The sequence below is a fragment of the Dasypus novemcinctus genome, chromosome 9 (assembly GCF_030445035.2).
Source record: "Dasypus novemcinctus isolate mDasNov1 chromosome 9, mDasNov1.1.hap2, whole genome shotgun sequence".
In the NCBI taxonomy this organism is placed as follows: Eukaryota; Metazoa; Chordata; class Mammalia; order Cingulata; family Dasypodidae; genus Dasypus; species Dasypus novemcinctus.
This window is the reverse complement of record NC_080681.1, coordinates 126,924,150-126,951,614: the sequence shown is the minus strand read 5'-3', so window position 1 is coordinate 126,951,614 and position 27,465 is coordinate 126,924,150. Positions and strand designations below refer to the sequence as shown.

The window sequence follows — 27,465 nt, the reverse complement described above, 5'->3', positions numbered from 1 at the left end:
GAAAATATGTGGAAGCCACATATATGCTAAGGGTTTAATATAGAGAATATATAAAGAAACCTACAACTCAATAACAAAACAACAACACAAATTAAAAAATGGGGAAAACACTTGAGTGACCATTTTTCCAAAGTAAATAGATTAACAGCCCAAAAGCACATGAAGAGACACTCAACATCATTAACCACTAGGGGAATACAGGTCAAAACCACAGGGAAGGAAGCAGAAGTGGCTTAAGTGATGGGGCTCCCAGCTACCACATGGGAGGTCTGGTGTTTGGCTCCCAAGGCCTTCTAAAGATGGCAGTGAGATGGCACAACAGACAGGCACGGCAAGCTAACACAATAGCATGATCCAACAAGAGACACAAGAAGAAATACATAATGAGAGACACAACAAAGCAGGGAGCAGAAGTTCCTGGTGCCGATTAAAGAGGACGAGCAGGACAGTGAGCTGGCACGAGGGGAAGGTGTGGCGAGCTGAAGCAACAAGAGATACAAGAGGAAAAACATAAGAGACACAACAAAACAGGGACTGGAGGTAGTTTAAGCACTTGGCACCTCCCTCCCACAGCGGAGGTCCTGGGTTTGGGTCCTGGTGCCTCCTAATGAAACAAAGAAAACAAACAGACATAGCAAGTGCAAAACAATGAGGGGGTGGGGAGATAGAAATAAAAAAAAAATCTTAAAGAAGAAACAAAAAACACACAGGGAGATGCTGTGTCACACTCTCTAGAAAAGCTACTATTTAAAAAAAACAAACAGAAAATAACAAGTGTTGGGGAGGATGTGGAGAAATAGGAACCCTTGTTCATTGCTGGTGAGATTATAAATAGTGCATTCGCTGTGGAAATGTTTGGCAGGTGCTCAGTTAAGCAGAAGAATTACTGTGTGACCCAGCAATCCCACTTCTAGGTACATACCCCAAAAATTGAAAGCAGGAACTTGAACAGTTATTTGCACACCTATGTTCATAGTGTTATTATTCATAACAGCAAAAGTTGGAAGCAACCCTAGTGTCCATCAATTAACCAATTGTTAAACAAAACGTGGTATATATACACACTGAACCATTCAGCCATAAGAGTGATGCTCTGAGACATGTGACAACATGGATGCACACTGAAGACATGACGCTGCATGATATAAGCCAGACTAAAAGGACACATATTTGAAGATTCCACAGAGATGAAATAATTAGAATAAGCAAATTCAGAGCCAGGAACTAGAATACAGGTTACCAGTAACCAGGGTGGGGATAGCAAATGGGAAGTTAATGTTTAATTGATAGAGTTTCTGTTTGGGGTAAGTTTTGGTAATGGGTGGTGGTGAGAGTAGTATAACACTGTAAATGTGATTAACAACACTGAATTATATATTTAAATGTAGTTAACAGGGAAAACATTAGGGTATATATCAGAATAAAAATCCATAAAAAAAATCAAAGCCACAGATCTGTGCAACACAAACTGAACTCTAATGGAAACTATGGGCCATAGTTAATAGTAGAATTATAATAATGTTGTGTCAATTGTAACAAACATACCACACTATTGTAAAATGTTCATAATAGGGAAAACTGGGTGTGAAGGGGTGTATATAGGAACTCTATAATTTCTGTGTGACTTTTCTTTAAACCTACTACTTCTCCAATAAAAAAATAATGATAGTAACAATTTACACCCCTGAATACAGCAGGGATCTGTGTGTCCATATTGATAGTAGTATAAGTGAACAGAGAAAGGGGAAAGCGCTACCTTACAACAGCAATCCCAGAGGTAGCAATTTATCTTCTGGAGACTCTTCCAGTAGATGCAAGGGGGCCTTAGAAGTGTATCAATTACACTACTGTTTATCATGTAAAGCAAGCAAACAAAATCCCTGGAAGTAACCCAAATGCTCATCCACAGGGGTCTGGTTAAATACCAGCATCCACCAATGGAAGAGCATGCAACCTTTAAGAAGAAGCCCCTGTGGATATGCTATTATGCGAGAAAAACCTTCTGATATAGTACGTAAAAACAGACAAGAGGTGCTTGGGTGTACATTTTATTTTGTTTGCTTTTCATTTTTGTTTTTTAGGAGGTACTGGGGATTGAATCCAGGAGGTGGTAAAGGCGTTCAACCACTGAGCTACATCCACTCCTCAATGACAATTGGTGTTTTTCATTTGTTTTCTTTTTAGGAGGTACTGGGAATTGAACCTGGGACCTCATATATGAGAAGCAGGCACTCAACCACTTGAGCTACATCCACTCTCCTGTGCAATTTTTTAAAGGACACATGGCTATATGCGCAGAGATGCACAAATTTCCTGAAAGTATTTAAGAGGTGATGGTGTTTCCACCGGGAAAGACTAAGAACAGGGGGATCCACTTTCCATTTTATGCCTTTCAATGCATTTTATTTTTATCATGCGCAGATACTACTGTGATTTTTAAAATGATTTAAAAGTGTATAAAAAGACAACAAATGTAACAATTTAAGCATTAATATGGTTTATAACCAAAATGGATTGAAACACAAATATATTTAAACCTATGTCTTCCTTATGAAACTGAAAACAAAGACAAATTGCGTAGAAGGGAAGTTTTTCATTAAAGAGGTACTCCAGGTAATGAAAGAAAAAAAAAAAGAAGAATTAAAATTAGAAATTTGCAACCCCTAATAAATCTAACCTTTGAGGAAAACTGGACACTAAAATCACAAAAAGAAAAAGCAGACATCACGTGCTCTGAGGGAAGATTTCTTCTAGCCCAAAAAGAACAAGCCTCTAGACCAGCCCTTAAGAGAAAAACATAATGTGAGAAATGTAATGTGAGCCACAAGTGAAACTTTAAATTTTGTAGTAGTCACATAATAAAAAATAAAAAGCAGGTGAAATTAGTTTTAATATATTTAACACAGCATATCCAAAACATTTTTATTTCAATGAATAACTAACATAAACAATGATGAATGAGGTATTCTACTTTTTTTCATACTAACTGTTTCAAATCCAGTGTGTATTTTATAACCAAGGCACATCTTCAGTGCTAAATACCACAAATGGCCAGTGAACCAGTGCTAGAGAAAAACACAATTTACAAGTTAGCCAGGGGACTAGAGCACATGTTAAACATCACCACAGAGATGCAACCAGCAGGGGACAACCAGCGAGACGGTGGCAGAGTAAGGCACTCCTAGAATCAGCTGGTGATACAGGGTAGTTAGTAGCTACCCAGGGCTGTCTAAAGCACCTGTTTGGGGGCTCAGGAGACCAGAAGAGCATCCTACAACATCCTTGAAGGAATGGCAGGAGTCCAAGCCGTGGAGGCGGGTGCTCATCCCCCACTGGCAGCACAAGCTGCCTCGGGTGCTATTCTGAGGCTGGAATTGAAAGCGCCACTTCCCAAAAACGGGGAAGGAAGAGACGGCTGGGCACCAACTTCAGCTAAAGATTACTAAATTCAGTGGGCTAATGTATAATCCTAAGAACAGCTAAAGTTTGAACCTGTCTAAGTCAGAAAAAGGCCGGTAGCTGCCATTTTAAGTCCGCCCCTGGCAGGAGGGGAAGCGGGGTGGATTGAAAATCACAGCGCTGGTGGGGATCGGCTTCTTTCCATCCAGATCACATTGTAGCTCTATTCTAAGCCCCAGTCCCACCTCCAGCAGGGAGGAAGATGGGGGAACCTGTGCCAGCCTCTCTGGAAAAGTACAGGCCACACGCGGAGACTGGTGATCGCCCTACTCTGGCAGCACAACCTGCCTCAGGAACTATTTTGTGGCTGGAATTGGAAGCTCCATTTCCTAATCACAGGGGAGGAAGAGATGGTTGGCCACGAACTTCAGCTACTAATCAGTAAATTCGGCTGGCTGAAGTATAACCCTAAGAACAGCTACAGTTTGAACCTCTCCAAGCAGGAAAGAGGCTGGTAGCTACCATTTTGGCTCAGCCCCCAGAATGAAGAGAGGCCAGGCTGACAGAAAGCACAGTGATGGTAGGGACCATCTTCTCTCACCAAGACTGGCCTGCAGCTCTAGCCTAGGCTTCAGCGCCATCTCCAGCAGGGAGGAAGCTGGCAGGCCCCATATCTGCCTTTCCAGGTAACTGCAGGTACATTCTCCTGGCACAGACTGAATAGTTAGAAGTCTACCAAGGGCAACTGTAGAGACAAAGGGCATAGATTGCTGCCCACACCTGCAGCTCTATCCCTGATCCAGGCAGGGGAGAAAGGGGCGTGAAGCTTCATCTGTCTCTCTGGGCAACTGGAGTGCTAGCTCGCATGACTTGGATTATTCCATACAGCTGTGGCTCTGTCCCCACCCCTGGCAAAGGAGAAAGTTGGGAGAAGCTTCATCAGTCCTTGGGCAATGAGGGCAGCTTGAGCCTTCACACCTTAAAGCACCGACTACATCTTTGGCTTCAACTACACAACCACCAGGAGCAAAAAGGCAGGGAAGCGGATGTGGCTCAAGTGAAAGAGCTTCCACCTACCATATAGGAGGACCTGGTTCGATCTCTGGGGCTTTCTGCTGAAAAAGAACATTAGAAAGCGTGCTTGCATGGCAAGCCAGTGCGTGCATGCTGAGCCAATGCCCACATGAGTAAGCCAGTGACCTGAACAAGTGAGTCACATAGCAAGATGATGACGCATCAAAAGAGAGACAAGGGGAGGGTCAAGGTGAAGCACAGCAGAAACCAGGAACTGAGGTGGTGCAATTAACAGGGAATCTCTCTCCCTAACAGGTCTCAAGGATCGAATTTCGGTGAATTCTAGAGGAGAGAAAATGAGAAGAGAAGGCAACACAGACAGCAAAAACAGCAGGGCAGGAGGCAGGGATAAATAAATAAATCTTTTCAAAGAGAGAGAGAGAGAAAGGGCAAGAAAGCCCTAAACTAAAGAGAGAAATTACATCCAGAATAAATACATCTACTAAGCCAGATGCCAAGACACCAACAAAAAATTACAATCCACACCAAAAAACAGGAAGATATGGCCCAGTTAAAAGAACAAGATAAGCCTCCAGAAGACACAAAGGAGTTGAAACAATTAATCATAGATGTTCAAACAAATCTCCTTAATAAATTCAATGAGATGGCTAAAGAGGTAAAGGATATTAAGACACTGGATGAGCACAAAGAAGAATTTGAAAGCATACATAGAAAAATAGCAGCTCTTATGGGAAAGAAAGGTACAACATATGAAACAAAAAATACACTGGATGGAAACAACTCAGGTGTCCATCAACAGATGAATGGATAAACAAACTGTGGTGTATTTACATGATGGAACATTATGCAGCTGTAAGGAGAGATGAAGCTGTGAAGCATATGACAACATGGACTAACCTGGAGAAAATTATATTGCGCAAAGCAAGCCAGCCACCAAAGGACAAGTACTGTTTGAATGCATTACTGTGAACCAAATATATTGTGTAATGTCTTATATTATTTAAAAAAAATGTATCCGGTACATTTAATTGAGAAATGTTTTTATTCTACCGCATTTTCTTTTCATTTTTAAATTGTTGAAAAAAAAAAAAAAGAAGATATACAGGGGACTCTACAGCATGTGAAAGTGTGAGAACCATTGCTTTCGGAACATAAAATGAAGAATTCTGGTGATTTGCAAAATTCCAGCCCAGTGGTTAGGATATTAGGTTTGACCTTAATGCTTGGGTTCCTGATGCTGTTTTACTAGCGGGTAATGATGGGTCTGTTTCATGTACTGACAAGTCCCTGTCAGCCAAAACACTTCCCAGCACATGGAAGTAGGTCAGTAATGACCTGCTGAACAAAATAATTGTAAAAGAAAAAACAAAACAAAACATTGGAATCATGTAACAGCAGATTTGAGGAGGCAGAAGAAAGGATTGGTGAGCCTGAAGAAATGGCCTCTGTAAGCAAACATACAAAAAAACACACAGAAGATGGAAAAAACTGAACAAGGTCTCAGGGAACTAAACAATAGCAAAACATACAAACATACAAGTCACAGATGTCCCAGAAGGAGAAGAGAAGGGAAAAGGGGCAGAAGGAATATATGAAGAAATAATAGTAGAAAATTTCTTAACCCTATTGAAGGACATAGATATCCATGTCCAAGAAGCACAACATATTCCCATCCAAAAAAATCGGAACAGATCAACCCTGAGATACATACTAATCAGAATGTCAAATGCCGAAGACAAAGAGAGAAGTCTGAGAACAGGAAGAGAAAAGCGGTATATAATATATAAGGATACCCAATAAGATTAAGTGCTGATTTCTCATCAGAAACCATGGAGGAAAGAAGACAGTGGTATATTTAAGATAACTACAAGAGGAAAACTTCCACCCAAGAATCTTATATCCAGCAAGATTGTCTTTCAAAAATGAGAGCAAGATTACAATATTCACAGATAAACAGAAACTGAGAGAGTGTGTAACCAACAGATGCAATGAGCAAAATCCAGACTGTGGGAAACTCTATAGGACAAATAATCCAGTTTCTTCAATAAATAAACACCAAGGGAGAAAAGAGGATGAAGGGAGAGTAGGCGTGGCTTAAGCAGTTGGGTGCCTGCCTACCACAGAGGAGGTCCAAGTTCAGTTTCTAGTGCCTCCTAAAAACGACAAGTTAAATGAATGAATGAATGAATAAATAGAACATTAAAAAAATAAAAAAGAATAAAAAATTTAAGGAAAGGAGAGAAAACTGTGAGGAACAACAGTGATTTGTTCTTAGTCTAACTTGAAATAAATGAGCAATAAGCAATCAACATGGCTCTGTCTACCAAACCAAATATTAAAGCGAAATCGGGCTGATAAAAGGTATAAAATATGCTTCTGAAAGTTTAAAATAAACGAAAATATTATAAATTTTCTAGTATTACATATATACATATCTACAGAACACACACGTATCTAAAATTACAAGCATCTAGTAATACAGGAGGAGGGTGAAGATTTTGAGGGTGAGGAGGTTGGGGAGAAATAAATAAATCTATCTTTAAAAAAAAAACAACAAAAAAAAACAAAAACAAACTAGCAGGGCACAGATGTGGCGCAAGCAGTTATGTGCCCGCCTCCTACATGGGAGGTCCTAGGTTCGGTTGCTGGTACCTCCTAAAGAAAAAAAAAAAAGACAACAACCAGACAATGAGCAAAATCAATGAGCAAACAGAAAGGGAGCCATCTCAGGAGGAGGAAGAAATGCTACAGCGGGGCAAGTGTAGCTCAGTGGCTGAGTGCCTGCTTTCCATGTTCGAGGTCCTGGGTTTCATCACTGGTGCTTCCTAAAAATAAAGAAATGCTAAAGGGAGTCCTTTAGGCTCATTAAAAGGACATTAGGGGAAACGGACTTTGGCCCAGTGGTTAGGGCATCCGTCTACCACATGGGAGGTCCGCGGTTCAAGCCCCGGGCCTCCTTGACCCGTGTGGAGCTGGCCCGTGCGCAGTGCTGATGCGCGCAAGGAGTGCCCTGCTACACAGGGGTGTCCCCCGCGTAGGGGAGCCCCACGCGCAAGGAGTGCACCCATAAGGAGAGCCGCCCAGTGCGAAGGAGCAGCCTGCCGAGGAATGGCGCCGCCCACACTTCCCGTGCTGCTGACGACAACAGAAGCGGACAAAGAAACAAGACGCAGCAAAAAGACACAGAAAACAGACAACCGGGGGAGGGGAGGGGAATTAAAATAAATAAAAATAAATCTTTAAAAAAAAAAAAAAAAAAGGACATTAGACAGTTACTTGGGGGCATAAGAAATAAAGCATGTTAGTAAATGTAACTACATTGGTAAACATAAAATCCTGTATTATCATACTTTTGGTTTCTAACTGCTTCCTCCCTCTTCCATATGACTTAGACAAAAATATAAAATAACATTTAAAATCTACGTTAAAGGTATACAATAAAGGTATAATCTGAGACAATAATAAAGGGGGGAGAGACAAATATATAGGTTTTAGAGATTATATATTTACTAAAACTAAGTTGGTACTAGTTGAACTAGGTTATTAGTTTAAGATATTAATTATAATTACAAAAGTAACCACTAGGAAGATACAGAGTATAAGAAAGAAAGGACTCAAAATGGAAGACTACAGAAAAGCAATTAAATACTGGGGGGGGGCAGTAATAGAATAATTAAAGGACAAAAAACATACAAGACATTCAGCTATTTAGGTAAATGGCAGAAATAAATCATTCTGCACCTACAGAATGGGAGAAAATTTTTGGAATGCATAGATCTGATAAGAGTTTAATATCTACAATATATAAGGAACTCCTATAACTTAGCAACAAAAAGACAAAAGACAATTAAAAAATGTGCCAAGGATTTGAACAGACTTTTCACTAAAGAGGATATTCAAATGGCCAATAGGTATATAAAGATGGTCATTATCATTAATCATCAGAGACATGCAAATTAAAACTACAATGAGATACCACTTTGTACCCACTACGATAGTTATTTTTTAAAAACTGAAAATACATGGGAGGAAGTTTACCTAAGATACATATAAGGCACATAAATGTGTTCAGCTGTTCATGGGACATTGCCATAGTGGGTGGAGAGTCACAGAACCAAAAGAATATCAAATTCTCATCCTGGGAGCTCTGCCACATTTTCTAATGGAACAGCAACAATTCCCCCAAGTACAGGGGCAATGACTAGTGGATGGTCCACTAATGGGCCCTTAATATTGATGACTATGCTCATGAGCCTCTGTTCTTGAAATTGAAACTTAGCCTAGTGTTGTAGGATGCCTCAGAGTTACCTACTGGGAGCTAACTTGGTGCTCAAATGTGGCCTCTCTAAGCCAAACTCAGCATATTAACGCAATAACTTGCCCCCAGTGTGGGACATGACTCCCAGGGAGGAGCCTTCCTGGCACTGAGGGATTGCTACCAAGTACCAACAAGCAAATGCAACTGGGGGGAAAAAAAGGACCTTGACCAAAAGGATAAAAAGATAAAGACAAATGAATTTACATGGCTAAGAGACTTCAAAGTGAGTTGGGAGGCCATTCTTATGCTGAGACTTGGGCATATCTCAGCAGGATCTCACTGACAGCCAAAGCAGATACTACCCCAAACAGCAGGGCTCCTGAGGGCTCTGGAAACATCAAAGTAGGGCCAGTAGGCCCTACTTTGGAATTTATGCTCCCTGGTGTGACAGAGTTGGACTCAGTTGTGGTTCCTCTACACATGGCTCTTCTGTCCTTCTACTTGAACTTATAATTAGCATTAAAGTTGGTAGGTGTACATCCAAGAGACTTAATGTTTGGGCTGCCCACGTGTCGGCTGGGCCCTGAATGTCAACAGAGTTGCAACACCTACTCTCCAGTTTACTGGACTCACCCAGGACAACTAACAAGGAGGAGACGATGGATAATCAACATACCAAGGAACCTAGAGTATCTACAACTGCCAGCAAGAGTCCCACTCATCAGCCATATGGGATCAAAGCTCCCCCTCAACTAATGGTGGAGTGGGCCTCACCATCCCAGAATTCTCAGGACTGGGGAATGAACTATGGCTTAAAGTAGACTTACTTAGTAGTGTTCTACTACAGACTTATTGTGATTCTACCAAGGGAAGAACTATCACTGAAACGGAGGCAAAGGCCACTGGAGGTTCTGAGGATAGATTAAAGAGGGAAAAACAGGTGTAATATGAGGGCATTTCTGGGACTTGGGAATTGTCCTGAATGACATTACAATGACAGAAACAGGTCATTATATGTCTTGCCATAACTTACAGAATTGAGTGGGAGAGTGTGTAAATTACAGTGGAAATTATAATCTATGCTCAGTAGCAATGCTCCAAAATGTGTTTATCAGTTGCAATGAATGACCACACTAATTACGGATGTTGCTAATGTGGGGAAATGTGGGAGGTATGGGGAGTAGGGCACATGGGAAGCCCCTATATATTCTCTGTACCATTTATGTAAATTAAGTATCTTTTAAAAAATAAAAAAAGGAAAAGGAAAAGAAACCAAAACCTGAAAATCACAAGTGTTAGAGAGAAGCTGAAGAGGAACCTTCATACATTGTTGGTAGAAATGGAAAATGGTGCTGCCACTGTGGAACAGCTTGGCGGTTCCTCAGAAAGTTAAACACAGAATTACCATATAGCCCGGCAATTCCATTTAAAGAACTCAAAGCAGGGATGTGAACAGATTATTTGTCCATCAGTGTTTATCACAGCATTATTTCACAATAGGCACAAGGTGGAAGCAACGTTAAGTATCCATCAACAGATGAATAGATAAATAAAATGTGGTACAACCATACAATGGAATACTATTCAGTTGTAAAAAGAAGGTGCTGGTATAAGCTACAACATCAATGAACCCAGAAGACACCATGTTGAATGCAATAAGTCAGATACTAAAGGACAAGTACTGCGTGATCTCTCGTACATGAAATACTTAGAATAAGCAAGTCCTCAGAGAAAGAAAGAAAAATACTGGTTACCAGGTGTGGAAGGAAGAGGGAGTGAGGAGTTACTGCTAAAAGAGCTTTGGCCTGGGAAGATGAAAACAGTCTAAAAATAGATAGTGGTGAAGTTACATTGTATTTTCAAGATACAGTATAAAAAAATTATCCACTTAAAATGGTTACAATGATTTTTAGATTACGTATATTTGACCACAATGAAAAATAAATTACTTAAAAAAAATCATACGGAATGGCAAAGAACATAAAATAGCAATATAACCCTCAAAAAGAAAAAGTTAGAGAACAAATGCTAAGGTTTATTACAAAGCTGCAATAAGACAGACAGTGTGGTACTGGCATCCAGATAGATAAAAAGATCAATGGAGGCAAGTGGATGTGGCTCAAGAGATTGGGCTCCCATTTACCATATAGGAGGTCCAGGGTTTGATTCCCAGGGCCTCCTTGTGAAGGCTAGCTGGCCAGCATGGTGAGCTGGCCTGAGCAGAGTGCTGAGCTGCATGGTGTGCTGGCCCACGCAGAAGTGCTGGCCCACAGGGAGACCTGCAGCAGCAAGATGATGCAACAAAAAGAGACACAGAGGAGAGACAGTAAGAGACACAGCAGGCCAGGGAGCTGAGGTGGCACAAGACACCAAGCGCCTCTCCCCCACGTCGACAAGGTCCCAGGATCGGTTCCCGGTGCCACCTAAAGAGAAGACAAGCAGACACAGAAGAACATATAGCAAATGGACACAGAAAGCAGACGGTGAGCGCAAAATTATGACGGGTGGGGGGGGATAAATAAATAAATAAAAATTAAAAAGATCAACGGAGCTGAAGAGACTTCAGAAATAGATGTGCAGATGGAGAACTCATTTCTAACAAATGTTCAGGCAATTCACTGGAGGAAGGATAATCTCCTCATGGAAGACAAAGAAAAGTTGAGGAAGAGACTAAAGAAACATATAAGAAAATGCAATGTGGAATTCTGGACCAGAAAAAGAATACTTGTGAGATAACTGGAGAAATGTGAATAGTCTACAGATTACTCTTAGTCAATAATATTGTATAACATTAATTTCTTGGTTTAGATAATTGTACTAGGCTTATATAAGATGCTAATACTAGAAAAAGAATGTGTTTCTAATTTAAGTAAAATAAAACGGATAGTAGTTCTATTTACTAAAGTGGAACCCTAGAGAAGGAACATAATTTGTTTTTACGGATTAGGGGAGTAGCAATGGGTCGATAATGACTTTAGTAGAACGATGTTCACTTTTTCATTTTATGCTTTTATATTCTTTGAGATTTTCATTAATACCAAGACACGTAAAAGGCATTTCATACATACCTAGAATGGGCTCTGTAACATTAAGGAGAGAAATGCAGCCAGGAGGAGTAAATTCTGTTTGCCCCAAGTCACATTCCATGTAGTCGACACAGGAGATACTGAAAATTAGAAAAAAAGAAAAAGAAAATCTTCGACTAGCTTTTTACTATATACAAAGGATAAATCAGATTTTAAGGTTTGTATGCAACACCCAGGGCAGAACTCAGCCTTCTAGGTAGAACACACTGTAGATCATGAGCTTTTTTCTTCGTACACTACTAACCCTAATGATAGAGAAAAGTGCTGTGGCTCGGTAATAAGTGTCCATTCATTGTCTCAATTCAACTTGGTCTTTCCAGATGTTACACGTTTAAAAGATAAAATTTATCCCTGTATTGAATCTATGGATTCAGAAATACCATCTGGACAAATCCAGATGCTGAGACCAAATGTCTTCAGCTACAAGCAAGCCAAGACAGATTCATCCTGAGAGCAGCATCCCACCAAAATAAAGGAGGCCACTCAGCTGAGCAAACTTACGCAGCAGTGTATATACTCTACTTCATGCCAAAATCCAGCAATATATCAAAAGAATAAAAGCATTCTTACCTATTTAACAACCGGTTAATCAGATATCTATTAAACGTTGACTTTCCAACATCCTGAGCCCCACAGACCAGAATGACAGGGCAGCCATCTACCTCTTCTGGAGGCGAAACAAACATCAACACACAGAATTAGTCCTCTTCTCCTAGGACTCTGACAAGTAATAACCTGCCTGAAGCTTTTGTGGAAAAGACTCTCAAATTTATCAATATGTACTACTTACCACAAGAAACACTTACTAACTCTTCCACTGCTGACATGACACTCTCAGTTAAACGGAGGCCATTTTTCCTCTTACTTCTCTGAATGCCGATAGGCCTCAAGTTTAAATAGCCGGCAGAAGTTTTGGAGGTCACATTCTGAAATTAACAATTTAAACATTCAGAAAAGGTGAAAAAACACACAAATTCTCCTCAGTTCTAAATTAATATGCCTCACGGAGTTGTGAGGTACATTAGAGAAATGTGATCCCACCCTTTACCTGACTCCCCCTAATCCCAACTGCAGTGCTATCGCTCCTGAATTCAGCCGGGTGTCTATTTTCATAGCTTACGCTTACTTCCAAGCTACCATCGCCTTAGCAAGAGACTCCAGAGAAGAAGAAACTCATAATTTAAAAATGATCTGACAAAAGAAACACTAATAACATAATTAAATAGAAGAGACCACAGCTGTAGACCAGGTTTCTGTTCCAGAACAAAGTCAAGACAAGCTCCAAAAATATAAAGCAAAAAAAAAAAAAAAGACAAAGACAAAGCATATGCAAATAGAGTGGAGAGGACAAGGCAGCTAGTCCCTGAAGTTAAGAGCTTTTTAGCAGAAGTGCCAGGAAACCAGGGAGAACGCAATCAAACAAACGGAAGAACCCGTCCCACGCTGGACCAGACGAGGTTCGCCGTGAGTAGCCTGCAGCCACCTGTGACCACTCCTCGTGCAATCCGTCCATACTGAGGACGAGAGTGCCCCAAAGGACTAAGAATTAGCCAGCGTGAGACTTCGTATTAGCAAGTCTGCATTCTAGAAAACAAAAGAGCGAGGCTTTCAAAGTTTCAAGGAAAAATTCCTTTGAACTTACAATTCTATCCTCTGCTTAACAATATCAACCACGGAGAACAAAATAAAACCATTTTATAAAGTTAAATCACCTAAAGTTTATTATCTGCTTAAAGGAAAAGCTACTTCAGAATGTATGAACCTGTTGGGAGGAGAGGATAAAGAATATAAACAGTGGAGGTTGCGTATGTTCAAGAAACAAAATATGGGAAGCGGAGTTGGCCCAGTGGTTAGGGCGTCCATCTACCACATGGGAGGTCCACGGTTCAAACCCCTGGCCTCCTGGACCCATGTGGAACTGGCCCATGCGCAGTGCTGATGGACGCAAGGAGTGCCGTGCCACACAGGGTTGTCCCCCGCATAGGGGAGCCCCACACACAAGGAGTGCGCCCCGTAAGGAGAGCCGCCCAGCGCGAAAGAAAGTGTAGCCTGCCCAGGAATGGCGCGGCACACTCGGAGAGCTGACACAAGATGAGGCAGCGAAAAGAAACACAGATTCCCGTGCTGCTGACAACAACAGAAGTGGATAAAGACGACGATGCAGCAAATAGACACAGAGAACAGACAACCGGGGTGGGGTGGGAAGGGGAGAGAAATAAATAAATCTTTATTTTAAAAAAAGAAACAAAGCAAGCTGAAATTAAATGAAAAAAAAAACGTGCTTGATCTGGCATTTGGAACACTCACTTTCAAGGGGCAGGGGCTTGGAGACAGAGTGCCTCTCCTCTACCGCCTGATGCCATATTGGATTCTGCAGGAAATGAAATTTCCATCCTCCTGATCCACTCACTGCCTTGCTTATCTCCTATCTTCTCCACTCCAAATTTTAACACCTACCTACTCCTCCACTTTCCCCAGCTGTTGACCTTGGTTCTATCTCCCAGTGGTAAAGGAAATACCTTGCCTCTGGTTCTATCCTGGGTACTTCCCCTGGCTACTGAGAACTGCCCACACTAAGGCCAACCCCTTCATGTGGACAGAGTCCTGGTCCCTGGCAGGTAACTCACTGGCACGCTTCCAGCCACTCTCCTCTCTCGACAGCATCACTGGGGTTCCTGCTCCTCTGCATCACACCCACCTGTGTTCCCCCATACTGGGTTTTCCATCTACCTTTTAAAATGAACTCTCTTAATCTGCTTTCCCCTCCACCTACTACTTCTTTCTTTTCTTCCCTTCACAGCTAAACTCTATGAAAACAAAATCTTATGGTTACCCCCTTGAGTTTCTCTTCCCAGACTCTTGGCTCCATTCCAATGAGGCCTCTCTCACTCCTGCAGCAGGAATCCTAAAACCTCTCGTGCCCAGACCATGCTTCTATGTCCAGCCATCCTTCCTCAGTCCTCATTTTATCATCAGCAACATTGGACACAGCTGTTTACTGCCAACTCCTTTAAAGACTCTTGCTTGGCCTCCAGGATGTCACTCCCCTGGGTTCCTCTAATGTCAATGGCCACTCTTTCTGTCTCCTCTGCTACTTCCTCATCTTTTCCTAACCCCTTCTTGGAGTGCCCCAAAGTTCAGACCTTGAACCTTCTGGTCTCTACCTACATCAATTCCCTCAGTGTCATCATCCCATTTTTTTTTTAAAGATTTATTTATTTATTTAATTCCCCCCCTCCCCCGGTTGTCTGTTCTCTGTGTCTATTTGCTGCGTCTTGTTTCTTTGTCCGCTTCTGTTGTCCTCAGCGGCACGGGAAGTGTGGGCGGCGCCATTCCTGGGCAGGCTGCACTTTCTTTCGCACTGGGCGGCTCTCCTTACGGGCGCAAGGAGGGCGCACTCCTTGTGCGTGGGGCTCCCCTACGCGGGGGACACCCCTGCGTGGCTCGGCACTCCCTGCGCGCATCAGCACTGCGCATGGGCCAGCTCCACACAGGTCAAGGAGGCCCGGGGTTTGAACCGCGGACCTCCCATGTGGTAGACGGACGCCCTAACCACTGGGCCAAGTCCATTTCCCTCATCATCCCATTTTGTGGCCTTTGTTGCTCTCGCTCATGAGGACTCCCAAATTTCTATCTTTAACCTTTTCCTCTCAGTTACAGGAATCAGATATTCGGCTGCCCATCTGACATCTCCCACTGGATGACTAATGGGCATCTCCGAGCCTGCTCTGCCTGCAGCTCCCCACCTCGGTCCACAGTAACTCCACGCGCCCAGTTGCTTAGGCCAAGAAGCCTGGGTTACTCCTCCACTCTTCCCCACGTCGCATATCCTGTCAGTCTGCTGATCCTGCGGACTCCGTTCACTTGGGACATATCTCCAGCCAGAACACTACTAACCAACTCCTTGGTTAAGGCCACTGTCAGCTCTTACTTTGATTTCAGAAATAGTTTTTTTACGGGGTCTCGCTGCCTCTTCCCGCCTAGAGTCTGTTCTCCACACAGCAACCAGAGTAATCCTGTTAAGTCAGATGCTATCACACCTCTGCCCCAAATCCCCCAGGGGCTTCGCACCCACTGGAGTAAAGCCAGAGGCTTGCAGGACCTGAGCCCCTCGACTGCCTCCAGCTGTACTGGCCTTCCCTCGTCTGCCTTGACACTGGCGGTTCCTGCTGCCTGTATGCCTGCCAGCTCCTCTCCTCGCACTCTGGGAGGTGTTCTCTTAAAGTACCACATTGAAGAAGGGAAACTCCCCCCACTCCCTGCTGCTTTTCTCCACGGTGCTTAAATCTTTAATAACGTACAACATATTGGCTTATCTATTCTGCTTCTTGTGTCTTTCCCCAAGTAGAATATATGCTTTTGCAGACAAGGATTTTTGCGTTTTCGTCGCTGATGCATTTATAGCACCTGGCAAATAGTAGGTACTCTACCGAATGAGGGAATTATAAACACAGTATATTGCTCCCCAACTTTTAGACTCAACCTACTGGCTCATGGACGACAATTATAGGAATAGAACTTGAGTTAGGGAAATTAATAATACGGTCAACAAAAATTTGGAGGTAAGAGAGATGGAAGAAAGTGCAAATACATTTAAGTTTTGCATTCATGGCTTGGGAACAATTTATACTTTCTCAGATTAATAAATAAAATAACAGAGGCTTAAACATTTATTTAAGTTGGTAAAGATAACCATTAGAAAGCCAAAGGCATTTAACAAACTATTATATGAAATGGTGTGCTATTTTTTACCATGTACATATACTATGTTCCATAAGACGAGCAGACTGATCTTCCAAGAGAGAATCTCAAAACGTCATTTGATGTGACTGTTTTGGTGCAAGGAATTTGCAAAACCTTAAATGAAAACTGGTTCTACCTTTTGTAAGAAAACGGGAGATAAACCTGGTTGGCTCAGTATGAAGTTTGTGGTTGACGTTTGCAGACGTTCCAGCATCACAATAGAACACAGAGCAGAAAAATACCTCATCAAATGAGATCTGTCACCTATGAACAGAAAGATAAATGACCTTATAAACAGTGACTCAAATAAAATCCCTGCCCTTTAGTATTGCCAGCTTCTCAGATATATTACAAACTTCTGGGAGTTAGGAATTATGTTTGAGAGCCTTTTTAAGGAGGCCATATTGCCTACTAGGAACACATTTGCTTGGTAGAGAAGTTCTGCAGCATACTAGCTCCATGGCCTTGGGCAATTTTTCTCATCTATAAAATGGTACAAACAATATAGAACTTTCACTCTCAGGACCCATTGTAACAGTAAAGGGCTTACTTAGCGCAATACCTAGATCACAGCAGGCATTTAAAAATTATTAGCCTTATTAGAGCAGGTCCTCAGTAAATTACCCAGTTCATTTCATTACCCCGGTTAAGATGAGCTTTGAGCAAAGTTCGGGCCTCCTTCTTCACTTCCTTCTTGCTTTTCTCAGGCATCGAGTAATGAACTGGGTTGATACTCAGGAGAGAGTGAGTATAGGCAGAGAAGACTTCACAGGCAGGCTGCCCTGGCCTTAGGGTAAATCCAAGCACCTCTACCTGGCCATACAGGCAAGTCACACTACAGAGTCCACCAAAAACAAGAGGCTAGTAGGGAAAACAAAGAAAACGAGAGAAATAACATTACAGATTGTTAGTAACAACTTAAAGATTAAAAAATCTTAATCACTATTCACATATCAAAAGGTGGCTGGTTTCTAAGTAAATGATCACACTGTGCTTAGATGATCATCAGGTACAAGACTCTCTTAATCTAAGATCATACCCGATGGCACCTACAAAGAGCCACAGGAAGAACAAGGGGGTCGCATAAACCCAGCCTCATGGCTCAGACAGACATTAACACCCTCTCCTTACAAAGGCCCACCGGATGGCAAGACTGACCCCTTCCTGGGTTTTAACTTCCGCCTCAGCATTGGAGACAGACAAGCCAGCCTAGCGTCCTGGTGGAGAACAGGGGCCCTGCCATCAGGCTGCTTGGGCCTGAACCCTGGTTACCTATCCTAGTCCTCTGTTTAGGTATAGTGCATACACAGATTAGTAATACTGGTTATTACTCCATAGCGCTGGGAATCCTAGGGGGACCGACACACCTAGTGCACAGAGCCTGGCAATTCCAAGCACCCAGGAAAGGCGATTAAACTTCCTTTCAGCCCTGAGCCTAGATGCCCCTCAGGAGGGGTCCTTGCCAACCGGCGGCTCAGCATCACCACCTCGGGGGATGGATGGACGCTACGGGCCGCAGGAGAACACGCGGAAGGGCGACCGCGGTCTCCCGCTAGACTGCAACTCCAGGGACTCCGTCTTCACCCCTCTCCGCCCTCCAGGGGCTCCCGCTGGCGAGACGCACCTGCTGGAACGGCAGCAGCACCACCACGCGGTCCGGGCCCGCCACCACCGGCGGCGGGATGGACTGATTCGAGGAGAATTCCGAGTCCGGGTCCGGGTCTGGGTCCGGGTCCGGGTCGGGGGTCGCGGCCGGAGCTGGGCGGGGGGTCGCGGCCGGGGCTGGGCGGGGTGCCGCGGTCTTGGGCTGCCGGGTCTTCGCCGCCGCCGCGCTCGGCTCCAGGTCGCCGGCCTCCCTCCAGCCCGCGCCCGCCGCCTGGGCCTGCAACAGCCGCCGTCGCAGTCGCCGCAGTCGCCGCCGGCCGCACCATCGCAGGGTCGCGACCCGGCGGCGGGGCCGGCGGCTGAGGAGCAGCTGGGGCCGGGCCTTGCGGGCCCGCAGCCACACGGAGCGCCCGGGCGCCCGCTTCTCCAGCTGCAGCGCGTCCTCCATGCCGCGCTCCGGCGCCGCCCACGCGGAGCTCTCGCGAGATCTCGTCGCCCCGCCTCCGGCCCGTCGAGTCGGAGAGAGGCGCGGCCTCGGGGCCGCTGGCGCCCTCTGCCGGCGGCCTCCGGCGGGCCCGGAAGCGAAGCCGGGCTCGTGCCCGCCGCGCGCAGGCGCGGGCAGCAGCCCCCGGAGCGCTCCGGGCGGCGCGGAGGCCGCGGGCCCTATTTACATTATGCAAAGCTCCACCCCGGCCGGTTTGAGAGCGAAAGCCAAAAACCCCCAGTCCTGCCGCGGGGGCCACCTCTCCGGAAGTCCACCTGGGGCGGCTTCTGCAGCCGGGTCCCTGCACAGAAGCCCGGAGATTGGCCTTGTAAACAAAACCGGGCTATTTGCATACCCCTTTGTTTGCATGTATTTGTCTTTGGGCTGAAGGAGCCAGCTAGGGTTCTAGGTTACCAGGTGAAACCTGGAGGATCCGCTCAAAACTTCAGTGTCAGAAAACCAGAGGATGGGGGGTAGTAGGGGGAGGGGGTTCAACTCAAAGTCACGCCTCATCCAGTAAACTGAGGCCCAGGTAAAAACCGGCAGCTGCTCGTTGCATCCCCTCGCTCACGTCTGCTCGCTGCCTCGCCCTGAACAAAGCGCCGGGGCTCTGGGTCGGCCGCAGCGCCAGGTCCGGAGAGGAAGGGTCGCTCTGCCGCCTGGTTTTGCATCCATGCCGTCACCCCACCCAGTTCCTGAGTGGGCCCGCGGGCCCGGAAGGCTTTGCAGAGGCTTGAAGTTGCTAAGCGTCTCGCAGGTGCCCTCGATTCTATTTAACCAGCCCTGACCTTGGCGGGAGCTGCCCCCCAGCCCTGAGGGACTGCCCAGGAGCCTCGGGCAGCATGACCCTGGGGGGCGCTCACCTGGTGGGAGCTCATCTGGTGGGCCTGCAGCTTTCCATTTCCTGCTGCTGGGCCTTCAGCTGTCACACCACGGAGCCCTCTCCTGACTTCAGCCTCCCGGGGGACTACCTCATTGCAGGCTTGTTCCCTCTCCACGCTGACTGTGTGGGGGTGAGACGCACGCCTGAGGTGACCCTATGTGACAGGTGAGCAGAACCACACTGAGTGGCACTGTGCCTACGGGGCCCCTGGGCTTTACTGGGGCCGAACCCCCAACTTGAACTCTCCTCAAACCCTCCCCCTCGGTCCACACTTGCCACCTGCAAGCCCTTGGACACTTCTGCCTGCTTTCCACCGCAGCCTGTTGTTTGTCCCTGCTGTCAGAGTGCTTTGTGTTACAATTCCGTCCAAGTCATTTCCGCTCATCGTGACCTAACCAGCTGGTCATGAGCAAGCAAGGGCAGCCCTTCCCCACTCTTCCAGCTCCTCCCCAAGTTCCCACATGGCAGGTGTGGTTCTCTGTGGGGAGCGGGCAGGAGATGCGTAGCAGAAGGTGTGTCAAAGGTTAGTGAAAATCAATTAGGGGAGCCTCCTAACGGGGTTGACAGGCAAGGCAGAGGAAAACAAAGGCTTTCACTGGAAGAAGTTAGCCACTTGCCCTCTGTCCCAGCCCCAGGTTTGGAAGGCTGGAGAAGGCTCCTGGGGCCCCGGCTGCCCAGGACCTGCGCGGACCTGGAGGGTACCTGGAAGGCGGGCCAGGAGGAAGGGCCCCAAGGCATTGAGGACGCCCAAAGAGCTGCTGGTGGCAGCTGGGAGGAGGAGACACAGGCTGGCAGGAGCGGACGGGTGGGACACAGGAAAACTGGCGTCAGAGAAGCTAGGGGCTGACAGACAGGTGACACTGAGCTTCCCGGGAGTGATGGAAAGAAGGAAAAACCTTCTAAGGAACTGAGAGGCTGGTAAATGGGGTGGGTCGGCCCACTTCAAACGGGGCTGAGTCGTATCTCCAGGAGTCGTGTCTCCTGGCTCCCTGTTGGGTTCCGGGCAGTAGGTCCCAAAGTGGGTGACGAGGGACACCTGTGTCTGCTGAGAAGCACTAGCTACATGGGGTGGAGCAGGTCACAGGGCTGTGGGGGCCTTCACACGCTGATATGCTTGTCCAAAGGGGGGCGGGAAGGGGAGCTTTTCTCCAGCTTTTTCCCCACCTCTTCCAGGGCCCAGGAACACCACCCTGCACTGTGTGCTCCTGGGCCCATGGTGACTCAGGGCGGGAGGCTGGACAGCTGACCTCCGAGGCTCCCCAGAGGCCAGGGGTCCAGGAGGGCGGCGGTGCTCAGCAGGCCCTTAGCCCTCCCGGCTCTCGGCTTTGCTCTATTATTTTTTTTAGATTTATTTTATTTATTTATCTCCCCTTCCCCGCCTTGTCTGCTCTCTGCGTCCATTCACCGCGTGTTCTTTCCTGCAGCCGTTTGCATTATCTGGCAACACTGGGAAACTGCGTCTCTTTTTTGTTGTTGTTGCATCATCTTGCTGCGTCAGATCTCTGTGTATGGCGCCACTCCTGGGCGGGCTGCACTTTTTTCATGTGGGGCGGCTCTCCTTGTGGGGTGCACTCCTTGTCGTGGGGCTCCCCTACGCGGGGACGCCCCTGTGTAGCATGGCACTCCTTGTGTGCAGCAGCACTGCGCGTGGGCCAGCTCCACACGGGTCAGGAGGCCCTGGGGATCAAACCCTGGACCCTCCGTGTGGTAGGCGGAGGCTCTGTCAGTTGAGCCACGTCCACTTCCCTCGGCTTTGCTCTAGGCCCAACAGCTTCAACGGGCACGGCTACCACCTCTTCCAGGCCACGCGCTTCGCCATTGAGGAGATCAACAACTCCACAGCCTTGCTGCCCGGCGTGGCCCTGGGGTACGAGCTGTACGACGTGTGCTCGCAGTCGGCCAACGTGTACGCCACGCTGAGGCTGCTGTCCCAGCCGGGGACGCACTACATCCACATCCAGGAAGACCTTGCCTACTCCTCCCCACAGGCCGTGGCAGTGATCGGGCCCGACACCACCACCCGAGCCGCCACCACCGCCGCCCTGCTGAGCCCCTTCCTGGTGCCCCTGGTAAGCCGGCGCCTCGGCAGCGTGCCCACTGCCCGCCCCCCGGCAGGTCCGCCCCGGCTCCGGCGTGGGCAGAGGTGGGCTGGCAGGAGCCGCTGTGCCACCAGGGGCCTCCTGGGTGGCCACTGTGCTTTAGTCAGGTGGCTGAGCTCTCTGGCTTGCCCAAAGGCTGCCCCAGCATTCCTTCCTCCCCAAGCGCTGCGTGAATGGACCCACACCCGTCACCCCACTGCCCTTGGCTGCCGCTGTCCTCTCACCTCGCAGCTGTCACCTGCACTGAGCACAGAGCACCCTCCACTTCCCACCTTCCTGCATCAGCCCACCCCTCCTCCCTCCCTCCACCCACCTCCCACCTCCCTCCCTCCCTCCCTCTTCCCTCTCCTGGGCCCTCATATCATGGAGACCAGACCTGGCTGCAGTCCTCTCCTGACTCCTTGTCCTTGGCTCGTCAGTTGTGCCCCTCTCCTCTGCCTTGTCCATCTTTCCTGAGTGGCGCCTCTGCAGCTTGCCTGCCCCCCGGACCCCTCCCAGGCACTTCTCAAGATTGTGCCCCACCTCTGTCCCTTGCCTTTGAGCCCTCGCAGCACTTCACCATTTTTTTTTTTAAGATTTATTTTTTATCTCTTTCTCCACTGCTTCCCCCGCCCCCGTTGTCTGTTCTGTGTCCATTCACTGTGTGCGCTTCTGTGTCCACTTGCATTCTTATCAGCGACACCAGGAATCTGTGTCTCTTTTTGGTGCATCATCTTGCTGTGTCAGCTCTCCATGTGTGTGGCGCCACTCCTGGGCGGGCTGTGCTTTTTTCTCACTGGGCGGCTCTCCTTACAGGGCCGACTCCTTGTGCGTGGGGCTCCCCTACACGGGGGACACCCCTGCATGGCACGGCACTCCTTGCGCCCATCAGCACTGTGCATGGGCCAGCTCGTCACACGGGCCAGGAGGCCTGGGGTTTGAACCCTAGACGTTCCATGTGATAGGTGGACGCCCTATCCATTGGGCCAAATCCGCTTCCCACTTCACCATTCTTAGGCGCTTCTCCAGCTTGCCGTTCGCTCCTCAGCCCCTGCTCCAAACTCTGCCCTCCACGCTTGTACCTACTGTGGCCTAAAAGACCTTTCAAACCTCCAAGGCCAGCGAGTACTTTCTGGGGCACTTTGCCTTCTGTGTTTTTTAAAATGACGTTTGGACTAGGCCTTCCAGGAACTTCTTTGCTTGGCATGTAGGACCTCCCCACCCCACCCCGCCATGCCCACCCCACCCCGCCCTGCTTCTCTCCCTTGTCACACCTCTTCCCCCACCTCTCTGACAAGGCGGGTGGTGGCCTGCATAGCAGACCTGTCCCCCTCACTCCTCTCCCTTCCCAGGCAGGCCATGGGCCCTGTGGCTCTGGCTTCTCATTCTGTAGCCACATCCGTCTCCAGGTGCTCACAGGACATCTCCACTTCCTAGACCCAGAAGGCCCCAAATGAGCTTCTCTCCCTCCACAACAAAATCCCCTCTTCTCCCTGCACCCCCTCCCCAGCCCACCTGGCAGCACCAGCGTTTCTACCCAGGCCTGAAACCCAAAGTCTCACCTGGCTCCTGCCTCCCCAGTTCCCCACGTGAAGTCAGTTATCACGGCTCCTCCTCTGACCCTCTGCCCTCTCCCCACTGCCGATGTGCACGTGTGCTGTGCACCACCACCGTCTCGCTCCCTGATGGCTCACCAGCCTTCCAGGGGTGCTCCCGGACTCTGGACACGTTCTTCACTGAAATCAGAGGTGGACCCTAAAACCCAAGTCCATGCATGCCATTTCTCTGCCAGAGCCTTAGGGCTCCCCAAGGCCTGTAGGCTGCTGGGGCCTCCCTGACCTAGGCAGCCACACCCACTCCGGCACACGAGATCTCCTTGTAGGTCCCCACTCATGAGGGCTATTGTATTTCTCGCATGCAGGTTTTGCTCCCTTTGCTTAGAAGGCCTGACTCTCCCTCATGTCCATCAAGCAGACTCCTATTCCTCCCACAGAACCCTCCCCGGGAGGCTCAGCCTTGTCTCCGTCCTCTCTGCATCCCAGCCTTGAGCATGGGGCCCAGCACTGGGGGGTGGGGGGCCCCAGTAGAGGGGATCCCACTGAACTAACCCGACTCCCCACAGATCAGCTATGAGGCCAGCAGTGAGGCGCTCAGCAGGAAGTGGGAGTACCCCTCCTTCCTGCGCACTATCCCCAGCGACGGGCACCAGGTGGAGGCCATGGTGCTGCTGCTGCTGAGGTTCGGCTGGGTCTGGGTCTCGTTGGTGGGCAGCGAGGATGACTACGGGCAGCTGGGGCTGCAGGCGCTGGAGGCCCAGGCCGAGCAGAGGGGCATCTGCGTTGCCTTCAAGGACATCGTGCCCTCCTCTGCCCGGGCGGGTGGCGAGAGGATGCGCAGCATGATGCACCAGCTGGCGGGCGCCAGGACCACCGTCGTGGTCGTCTTCTCCAGCAGGCAGCTGGCCCGGGTCTTCTTCGAGGCCGTGGTGCTGGCCAACCTGACGGACAAGGTGTGGGTGGCCTCGGAAGACTGGGCCATCTCCTCGTACATCACCGAGGTGCCCCGGGTCAGGGGCATCGGGACGGTGCTGGGCGTGGCCATCCAGCAGCGGCGGGTCGTGGGCCTGGAGGAGTTTGAAGCAGCCTATGCCTGGGCAGGGAAGGGGGCCCCCGGGCCATGCGCCCGCAGCTCCCAGTGCAGCAGCAATCAGCGGTGCTCGGAGTGCCAGGCTTTCACCGCAGGCAGCATGCCCGGGCTCGGCGCGTTCTCCATGAGCTCTGCCTACAACGCGTACCGGGCTGTGTATGCTGTGGCCCACGGCCTCCACCAGCTCTTGGGCTGCTCCTCCGGGGCCTGTGCCGTGCACCCAGTCTACCCCTGGCAGGTAAGGCAGCCCAGCCCCAGGTAACACCCCATGAGCTTCGGAAAGGCTGGCTGCTCCCTCGGCAAGCAGAGTGGCCACTCTCAGGCCACCCTGCATGCAGGGGAGGGGGGTCACCAAGGCCACTGACTTTGGGGCTGACCCCCTCTCTTGGTTGAAAACCTTTACTCTGAACCTTGCCTGCTCCCACCCAGCATGCCCTGGAAGCACTGTGAACAAGACCTCGCACTTGGGGAGCTGGTTGGCTCCTAGGAGGGGCAGGGGCTCCGAGGAGGGGACCAGCTTCTGGAAGCTGGGCTGAAACCACCCCGGGCGCAAGCCCAGGGGCCCTCGGGTAGAGGAGGGAGGAGGGGAAGCAGCCTGTGTCGTCTGCGGTGGCTTCACAGTGCCGTTGTGTTTCAGCTTCTGGAGCAGATCCGGAAGGTGAATTTCCAGTTACATGGGGACACGGTGACCTTTAACAACAATGGGGACCCCCTCAGCGGCTATGACATAATTGCCTGGGACTGGAATGGCCCAAAGTGGACCTTCAGGGTCATTGGCTCCTACACATGGTCTCCAGTTCGGCTGGACATAAATAAGACCAAGATCCAGTGGCACAGAAAAGACAATCAGGTACTGGGGCCGCGGCCGCTCACCAGGTGACTGAGCACAAGCAGCCGGGGCATTGCCAACACGACTTACCCACAGCAGGTGGGGGTCCCAGGGCCCCGGTTGCCATCACTCTACCTAGGCCTGCAAGAGTGGCACCATGGGCAACTGGCAGACAGATTCCCACCGGGCACTGGTTCTCACCCCCAAGGGCTCAGTGCTGGGAGCGAGCCGGGCGCGCAGGTGCAGGGGTGCCGTCCCTTTCTGTCCCCTTGCCTTGGGCCCCTCCCCTCCACCCACATGGTGGCAGAACACCCGTGGCTGCTTACAGGTGCCGGAGTCCGTGTGCTCCCGCGACTGCCTCGAAGGGCATGCGCAGGTGGTCGTGGGTTTCCACCACTGTTGCTTCGAGTGTGTGCTATGTGAGGCCGGGACCTTCCTCAACAAGAGTGGTGAGTGAGCATGTGAGCAGGCGTACAGCCGAGCACTCCCAGGGTCAGCAGCGGCAGGGACAGCCCTCGGGCACAATGGGGGGGTACTTGGTCCCAATCCAGTACTTAGTTAGGTACGGTTAGAGGACAACTACCAGTGGTGCAAGTTCGAGCAGGGAGAAAGCACCCACGGAAAAGCCTCGGGCTGGGTGTCCCCTGTTAAAGCGCTCCCATCACACTCCGGCAGACACCGTCCTTCGTTCACGCCTTTATTTTATGCAAGGGATGGAGTTATTCCTTTTGTACCCTCCCATCCTATCCGTGTAAAGTCCCTTCTAGTTCCCATGCCAGGGACAACCAGCACCTTGAAAAGCTTGGCCTGAGTGCCGATACTAGTGAGTCTGCAGCAGACAGAACCAGCATGCTCACCCAGTGATGCAAGGTCAGGGTCGGCTGGATCCAGGTAGCTCAGGCAGCGCTGGATTCCTGAGGCCAGATCTTCTCAATATTTCTGCTATGATGGGAATGCAGCAGGGTAGGAAGGGGGGATTGATGTGCTTAGTGGAAGTGCCAGGAGCTGGAGGAAAATGCTGCGCACTCCTTTCTGAAGATCATGGGCAGAGCTCCTAGGGTAGGCCCTCCGTTGGGGCCTCATGATTTGCAAATCCCTTCTGGGGCCAGCTTTCCAGAACCTTCCCGGGTGTCTCCAGACACAGCCTTCTTAAGGAAGCGTTTGTCCAGGCAGGCTCACCCCCTCACTCCTGTGCTGCGGCTCTCCCGGCACCTGATCGGCCTCAGAGGCCTCCCTGATCCCGTCCTGCTCTGCTCACCTGGCTCTCAGGAGCCTCTTCCACCTTCCCTTCCAGAACCCCACAGGTGCCAGCCTTGTGGGAAAGAAGAGTGGGCACCAGAGGGAAGCCAGACCTGCTTCCCACGCACCGTGGTGGTTTTCACCTGGCGGGAGCCCATCTCTTGGGTGCTGTTGGTTTGGAACTCACTGCTGCTGCTGCTGCTGGTTGGGACGGCTAGCCTGTTTGCCTGGCATCTAGACACTCCTGTGGTGAGGTCAGCAGGGGGCAGGCTGTGCTTCCTCATGCTGGGCTCCCTGGCGGGGGGCAGCTGCAGCCTCTATTGCTTCTTTGGGGAGCCCACTCTGCCCACGTGCTTGTTGCGCCAAGCCCTCTTTGCCCTCGGTTTTGCCATCTTCCTGTCCTGCCTGACAGTCCGCTCCTTCCAACTGGTTTTCATCTTCAAGTTTTCTGTCAAGATACCCACCTTCTACCATGCCTGGGTCCAAAACCATGGTGCCAGACGGTTTGTGGTGATCAGCTCAGCGGCCCAGATGCTGATCTGTATGATTTGGCTGGTGGCGTGGACCCCACGGCCCACCAGAGAATACCAGCGCTTCCCTCAGCTGGTTCTCCTCGAGTGCACCAAGGCCAACTCCCTGGGCTTCACGCTGGCTTTCGCCTACAACGGCCTCCTCTCCGTCAGCGCCTTTACCTGCAGCTACCTGGGCAAGGACCTGCCGGAAAACTACAACGAGGCCAAATGCGTCACCTTCAGCCTGTTCCTCAATTTTGTGTCCTGGATTGCCTACTTCACCACTGCCAGCGTCTACCAGGGCAAGTACCTGCCAGCCGTCAACATGCTGGCCATGCTGAGCAGCCTGAGCGGCGGCTTCAGCGGCTATTTCCTCCCCAAGTGCTATGTGATCCTCTGCCGCCCGGCTCTCAACAGCACCCAGCACTTCCAGGCCTCCATCCAGGAATACACGAGCCGCAGCGGCTCCACCTGACCGCCCTAAGGCTCTCCAGTCGGGTGCGGTGCGAGGGGCCCGGGGGTCCCTGGAGGCTTTGGGGCTCCTCGAGCTCGGCTGGGGATGTAGAAACGCCCTCGGAAGAGCCCGAGCCCGGACTCCGGGCTGCTAATAAAGTCGTGAAGCGTGTGTCTGGGTCTTGCCTGCGCTTCCTGTCTGGGGAAGGCGGGGG

At 49.2% G+C, this 27,465-nt stretch overlaps 2 protein-coding genes across 2 annotated transcripts in view; one reads left to right on the top strand and one right to left on the bottom strand.

The window, feature by feature from the left end:
* The window catches only part of NOL9 (nucleolar protein 9), a 39,820-nt gene extending 21,242 nt beyond the window's left edge, over positions 1 to 18,578 (bottom strand). Inside the window, exons 1-6 of the mRNA XM_004453500.5 lie at positions 18,146 to 18,578; positions 17,163 to 17,382; positions 16,658 to 16,785; positions 12,569 to 12,704; positions 12,349 to 12,445; positions 11,761 to 11,858 (exon numbers count right to left, since the gene is read on the bottom strand). Coding sequence (XP_004453557.1) covers positions 11,761 to 11,858; positions 12,349 to 12,445; positions 12,569 to 12,704; positions 16,658 to 16,785; positions 17,163 to 17,382; positions 18,146 to 18,574 — 1,108 coding nt within the window. The 5' untranslated portion in view covers positions 18,575 to 18,578. The remainder of the gene's footprint in view (positions 1 to 11,760; positions 11,859 to 12,348; positions 12,446 to 12,568; positions 12,705 to 16,657; positions 16,786 to 17,162; positions 17,383 to 18,145) is intronic.
* A 125-nt stretch (positions 18,579 to 18,703) lies between these two features.
* On the top strand, positions 18,704 to 27,422 carry TAS1R1 (taste 1 receptor member 1). The gene is made up of 6 exons (XM_058304526.2): positions 18,704 to 19,658; positions 21,256 to 21,562; positions 23,694 to 24,455; positions 24,855 to 25,067; positions 25,375 to 25,495; positions 26,341 to 27,422. The coding sequence occupies exons 1-6, from the start codon at positions 19,453 to 19,455 to the stop codon at positions 27,270 to 27,272; spliced, it is 2,541 nt and encodes an 846-aa protein (XP_058160509.1). The 5' UTR covers positions 18,704 to 19,452; the 3' UTR covers positions 27,273 to 27,422.
* The last annotated feature ends 43 nt before the right edge of the window (positions 27,423 to 27,465 follow it).

Coding starts and splice junctions, on each gene's coding strand:
- TAS1R1 (XM_058304526.2), top strand. CDS start 19,453: ATGACCCTGGGGGGCGCTCACCTGGTGGGAGCTCATCTGGTGGGCCTG. Junction 19,659..21,255: donor GAGGTGACCCTATGTGACAG/GTGAGCAGAACC, acceptor GCTTTGCTCTAG/GCCCAACAGCTTCAACGGGC. Junction 24,456..24,854: donor ACCCAGTCTACCCCTGGCAG/GTAAGGCAGCCC, acceptor GTTGTGTTTCAG/CTTCTGGAGCAGATCCGGAA.